The 6,980-nt window shown below is 43.1% G+C and overlaps 1 protein-coding gene across 1 annotated transcript in view; it reads right to left on the reverse strand.

Moving 5' to 3' along the window:
* The window catches only part of fam131bb (family with sequence similarity 131 member Bb), a 20,854-nt gene extending 14,186 nt beyond the window's left edge, over nucleotides 1-6,668 (reverse strand). Inside the window, 1 exon segment of the mRNA XM_020610841.1 lies at nucleotides 6,517-6,668. Coding sequence (XP_020466497.1) covers nucleotides 6,517-6,544 — 28 coding nt within the window. The 5' untranslated portion in view covers nucleotides 6,545-6,668.
* Nucleotides 6,669-6,980: the final 312 nt, after the last annotated feature.

A 6,980-nucleotide genomic window follows, 5' to 3' on the forward strand; every position in this document is an offset into this window, starting at 1 on the left:
GTGCTGGGTACAAATCAGCATCTTGTTGCTTATTTGTGGAGTTAATACAATATTTCCTCATTTCAGTTGTCATGTTTTGTGAAGATCATACACGTATCATTATATGTCATCAGTCTCATGCATTTTCTTGATGTGCTGTTTGACCCAGTTTCCCTCAGTCCATTTTATATATTTTCTCTATAGTCAGTGTGCCCGTTTTATTTTGCCACAATCAAAACACACAGACAGACTTTATTCAAAATACTGAATTAAACAACAAAAATGCAGGTTCAGTCTGGCAGATTGGGCTGGTAGGTGGGCCCCATTGTCACCGTGGGGCCCACCGTGCCTAGGGTGGAAATGAAATGACTGCCTGCAGTTCAAAAAATTATTTTTTTAAGCCTCACTAGGTGACTGGCAGGGCTAGTTTGCAGACTTAATTTTGACAAGACAGGGTAGAGAAGCTGGAATAACAACAGAAGGGTTTCAAAAAGGGTAAGTGTAGCTGAGTGACACCACGTCCTGTCCTATTTTCACGTGATTTATTAGAAAATGTGCATAAAGTCTTAGTAAATGCACCTTTAATCACCACTTCCACTATTAGAAATGAACTTTGTGTGACCTCAGAAGGATTAGTCAGCCATGTTTGATTTTTGGCACTGTGGAAAGCAGTGTGAGGTGGCTAATTATTGGCTGATATTAGTTAGACAGAGAGATGTCTCATTTTCTGCCAGGGTGGGAGCGTGTCCCAGATTTCTTCCCAGTCTGGTTAAAAATCACAAACACAAACTACACGTGACCATATACAGTATGCTGGCCCATATACATCATCTGACCTACAGCAACATACAGTACACTGAATGCACAGGTACACAAACGATGACCTACAGCAACATACACTGAATGCACAGGTACACAAACGATGCCACTCCCTCGTGTCTTCTGTTTTTCTCTCTCTGTCTCTTTCACTTTCTAAGTCCCTTCCATCTCTAACCCTCTGCCTCATTTGGCCAATTAGTAGATTAGCAGTCACCCCCCTTCCACATAAATCCCAGTTTGGCTCAGAAGTTCTTTGGACTACAGCAGTACAAACTACCACTGGGAAGCCCTCCAGGGTTTACATGGCAGTGGACCAGAAACACTGAGTACAAAGTCTATATCTTTGTACAATAAATATTTGTATATTATCTACTGTCTGGGAGCCTCATATGAGATTACATCAAAGCATGTGCTATTTGTATAGTGAGCCATGAGGGTGTGGATATCCATATCATGCTGTGACTAGTCAGAGTTTTTTATGAACAGTTCTCAGAATATCTCTAGAAGATAAGTCAGTCGTCATTACTCAGCATCTTAGCGGCTTCTTAAGCCATGACATGCTCAGTATTTCTGTACCTGGGTGTGCACTAGTCTTGAGCTCTCAGCCCACATTAAGCGAATACATACTTCTGCTCCTGAGAAGGCATGCGGGCATCCCCTCCTCGACGAAACAGCGGCAACAACAAAGCACATGACCAGACCTCTGAGCCAGCTTTTCTTCCCCTTGCACTCTCTCTCCTCCCCCGCACACACAGCGGTACAGTGCTGGATACCTCCCTGGGGTCATAGGGGAGCCAGGCTTAGCTCAGGCGAGGAGGAGAGAGAGAAGAAGGGCTGCGGCTGCACTGACAACTCCAACTCTGACTACAGAGGCTTGAAGGCTCCCGCTGAAGTGGGAAGCATATGAGCATCATCTGCCTTTATTTTTACTCCCAGTTCCTTGCAGCAATAACAACGAGGTACTGAGGGTACACTGCTTGTTTCCTGTGACAGCTGTGGTAAGGCTGGTTACCACGGTGGGCTGCCAGCTTGGACAGCAGCCCTCTTGCAGTGATATGTGCAGATGCTGGCTCCAAAGTTCAGTGAGAACACAGCTGAGGACCAAATCCCAGATGTTTAGGAGAGTTTGGTTGAGGAAATGGAGCTGTCTAGGGACATAATCCACCAACACAGTCAGGGGCTTACTGAGACACTTCAGCACAGTATGCGTTGCTGCCATTAACTTGGTGAAAAGACATTCCTAATCTACATGCACCTGGCAAGTGTGACACGCCTCATTAGTCTGTTTTGGCATGAATGTGGCAGCCATCCTATGCAGGTCTGCATTCCTGATGCAGGGTAAACAGGTTACAGCAGTCACTGGTGCACTGACTGAAAACCTACAGCATGTAATGTTTTTGGCACAGGCAGCTGCAGCCCAGCATCACAAACCCGATCACTCTCATAAACATCCTAATGGCCTGTTAAATATATAATGAAGGTTTAGACCTGAAAGGGAAAAATGTTGTCTAATTTCTGTTTAGATGAAGAGATGAAAACCTGCAGCGGTGAAGGAAATCAGCCAGTTAAGCACGTGGCAGATAACACTTTATATGCAGGAAATCTTTATTTTCTTGCTCTTTGATATTCAAAGAAGTCTTCCCATCTTTGAGAACATGGCCTTTTTCTTTATCAGCACTGAAGTGGTGAGTAGCCACAGATAACACGAAGACAATCAGTGCTGGTCACACATTAATGCTGGGCACAGATATTCTCTCACACACATACACACACACATTATGTTTCAGTTTTATAACTCTGTATCTGAGTCAGTGTTTACACAAGTGCCTGCCATCGTTTGCCCACACGCACGCCTCTTATTTCTGACCTGACACATACACGTACAGGCCGAAAGTGATATGTATAAGGGCATGCACACACACTGCACAGATACATACACATACATGCACACATACATTTTTGTCACTTCTTATAATGAACCGAAGTTCTAACCTGACATCTAGTAACAAGGAAAACCATTAGAGCCCACACAGGAGAAAATGACTCAGACGCAGTCACATAAATCTGCAGGTAAAAAGCCATACAGTATGCTTCATGGGAGTCCTTGTATGTGTGAGCCTATACACACATACACAACATACGCCGGCACATGCTCACACAGGTAAGAGTCAGTCATAAGGTCCCACCATGTTTCAGAGGTACTACAGTACAGCACGGTCATTCACCTTGAGTGTGTTTATGTGCACAAGGCTTTTCCAACCTGGATGGGAGCCAATCAATCAGCCTCCACCGCAGTCTGCCAGATTTGCCAGTTTACAGGCAGACTGTGGATATGGTATCAGTTGTTGACTGAGAAAGCATGGTGCAGTGGGAGTGTTTGATTTTTTTAATGGCATGGGAATCCCTCTCTGTAATGCAATACCAAAAACAGCGTGACAAGATAAAGTGGTGAGGTAAGAGTGGTGCATATGCTACAGCATATTCACACCCACACTTGGGCCTACGTGCACATAAACACAGCAGCAAAAGAATGAGCATACATGAAGGGAGATGTAAATTTGTGGTCATTTATAGGTTTATGTATAAACACAAGTGCACAATACATAAATCCTTCCATACTAATGATACTGAACCCAAAATGTGGTACCAAAACTAAATTGTTACTTCTTTTTTCAGCATCTTACTACAAATATTGTTTCTAAAAAAATAAATTCTCAAAATTCTTAAATGCTAAATCTTGTCTAAACACGAGCAGCAGTACAAGAGCTTGGCCTAAGTAAAATAGTCAGAAATGAGCTCAATTTCAGTTGAAATGATGACTGTTGAAATGCATTTGACAGTTTTTAATGTTTAGTGTTATGGACCCATTTTGGTCAGTACCAAAAAAGTGCTGAGTTTTAATACCTGGCCCTGTGCATGTACGGACACATACACATTGCCTAGAACCAACTACTACTGCTTATTCAGTCAGTAAGTGGTGGGTCAGCGGTTGCATCTTACCAAAGCATACAAAGAGGAAGTGAAGAGAGAGAAGGCGTCAGCTTAGAGGCTGCACAAACAGGTGAGAGTTGTCATCATGTCCCATATTCATGTTTATAATTTCACCACTGCAGTTATATTCACACTGCACACAATGCCCTAAATTATACAGTGAAGAATGTTTCCAGCGCTTATTCACAGGTATCATGTGGCCTGGTAACTAGATACAGAAGAATTATTCTGATGTGTAGCTTTCAGCACAATTATTGCTAAAAGGATTATCAGCACTGCATCATGGTGCCATTACATCTTGATTGTCAGCTGATGGAATTTCTGTCATAAAACATACATAAGCTATGTACTGTATAAAAGCTGACTCATACAAAAAAAACTGTGCATAGCTATTTTGCAGTAGATCTCAGCGCCTTTATATGATGGGGTGCACCTCCTACTGACTGCATGTCAAGGCCATCACTTTCTGATGGATGCAGACATCTCATCTCCTGTACATTACTGCCATCCTCCGACTCCAAACTTAATATTTATGCTGTATAAATATGAAAAAGTGTTTAATTTTATTTCGGCCTGCATGTATCAGTGTTTGTGACTTTTCCAAAGATGTTTTGTTTGTTTGTTTTTGGCATAGAGGTTTTGATGTTTTGGGCTTTCTGCTTAAATAAACTGAAACTGCCAGATCTCAAGTAACTAGTGAGATAAGTGTTAGAGTAAGAATGATGTGAAGTACTGTCCTCACAGAGGATAATTCCCAGGTTTCTATTATTATTGTTACAGCTATAAATATGCTACTATCCTGTGTTCAGTGACACATTGCCTATGACAAAGTAACATGCATGTAATGTGTAGGCCTGTGTAATGTTTCCTGCAGGACAACATGAAGCACATAGTATGTCAACCTGCTGGGCATAGATATATTGCAAAACCGTGACTTTTTCAAGGAATAGATATTATAGTAGTGTGACAGCACCATGATATGATGGACCTGGGAGAGATAGTGTTACCACAGTGCAGAGCGATATGTCAAGGCTACTCCTGTACAGACACAGATCCAGTGCTGCTGCTCCTCCTGTTGATCTCTGCTTGGCAGCATGGACTGCAGTTGAGAAGGGCAATCGATAGCACATACTAAAGCCATTCTCACCCAGGATAAACACAACCACGCCTCTAGTCTGTGCTGCTGATGATTCTGGTGCTTACAAACGAATTGCAGACACAAACACGCAAGCAACTTGAAAATGCCGAGGCTTCTTCTCTTAAGGACTGCTTGTTTACATATACATGTTAGATTATAGTTCACAGAGCTCAGGATAACACTTGCAAACGGAAGAGAAATACTCCATTAAAGAGACCTATAATCTTTCCTAAAAGGGAATGACAGCTTACCGTGTACTTTGGGTCTGTACTTATGCATATTCTCCTTTAACTCAGCTCTCCATCACTGATCAAGGATTAGAAAACATAACTGCTATTAGTAGAGCAGCCTTATTTGATTCTCAAGATTCTGTGACCCATATATAACAGCTGAGCATCAGTATTCGGGTGGCTCACAGTTAAATTAAAATGGTACCTTTCCAAAGCCTTTTGTCTACTTCAATTACAGTATTTACAGCAGCTGGAGCCGCTGGGCTTGTGGGGTCTCCTGTCCTGACCTGAGCGTTGACAGAAGGATCTAAACCCCCTTTCCTGCTCTGCAAAGTGTTGAATACTGTAATGTGGAGAGATTCATTCAGCTGCTTTAACGCTGCTTCTGCTGTATTTAGTTCACACCTGCCTTCCTAACTGTGTCACATAGTACTTGTTCTACTGCACTTCTTCTATTCTTGATTTTTGACATTCATGACTGCTGTAAAGATTGTGCTCGCTTCAGACTGAAGCTTTCCCATAAATATGTTAAAGTGTGCTAAGTGTCTCATTAATATTTAACACCAAAGAAGTCTATGTTTATTTTTACCTTTGATTCATGCAGCATACTAAGGCATACAGGACCTGACTGTGCACTGCAAAATATCTGAGTCGTATTTGTGCAAACAGATCTTTCTCTAAACATGTGATCTATGGGTTTATCCAGGAGGGTCCTCACCTGAAAACTCCCACCACACCAACACACCCTTGCCTCTACATATTCACCCCTCCCACTCCCCCTTTCTCCAGCCCCATCCATCCGTCTGCCCTCCTCCCTGTCTGCTGGCCTGCACTGAAATTCTTCTTCTGCTGTTGCTTCTTTATTATTCATGCAAATAATAAACTGTTCAAACGCCCCCAACAATGGCAAAATCCCCTTTCTCTTTTTCCTCTCTTTCTCCAAGTCATGCCACCCTATAAATAAGCACTATCACAGCATTTCCCTCTCCCGCCTCTCTCCTCTCCGTCCCTCTCTGCCTCCTACTCACACACATATACATACTGCCAAACAGCATCATAAATCAAGGGGTGGGAGGAGAGAGGGAGGGGGACTAGGGGGCTAGGGGATGCAACCACACACACAGTAGCACATTTCAACACATATCGCCTCTGAAATCTTGTCAGCCTGTGTATGCAGCTTCTGTGACTATAATGAAAGACAGGCAAACATCACACAGACACAAACACAAAGACTGTCTCTAGTCTCTACACCGACCCCTGTTCCTGCAGGACCCTTGTCCTCCTCCTCCTCCTCCTCACCCCCCACCCCAACCCTCCCTCTGGCCTGCAGTGAGAGAAGGGAAGAGAAGCGGAGCTTACTCAGTCTCCTGGAGCCGATGCATCCCATGGTGTATTCACAAAGGCCCTGGATACAAGCGTGGAAGTGTTACCCAGACGCCGTGCATTCTCCCTCTTCCTCCTGCGACTCTTTTTCTCTCAGCTCTATCTTTTTTCTCGCTCTCCTCTGCTCTCTCCTTTTCAATCTCTCCCTCCTGCGCTTGCTCAATCTCTCCCTCTCTCTCTCCCTCCCTCTCTCCCTCCTGCTTTCTCTCGCCGGTGCAGTGTCTTAGAAGAGATCTGGTTAGTAAGTGAGTATGCCTGAGGGATGTAGATTAGGACTAAATAAAGTGAGGCATTACTTAAAACAGATATGTCATGTATGTTTTTATTTTTAATATGTATCAATACCACCAATATTTTAAATGTATTGTTAGGTCTACAGTGTCCAGTTCAGTTTTCAGCAATTATTACATGGGTTTATACTATTTGAGTCATTAAAAATG

The sequence above is a fragment of the Monopterus albus genome, unplaced genomic scaffold (genome assembly GCF_001952655.1).
Source record: "Monopterus albus unplaced genomic scaffold, M_albus_1.0 scaffold107.1, whole genome shotgun sequence".
Taxonomy (NCBI): Eukaryota; Metazoa; Chordata; class Actinopteri; order Synbranchiformes; family Synbranchidae; genus Monopterus; species Monopterus albus.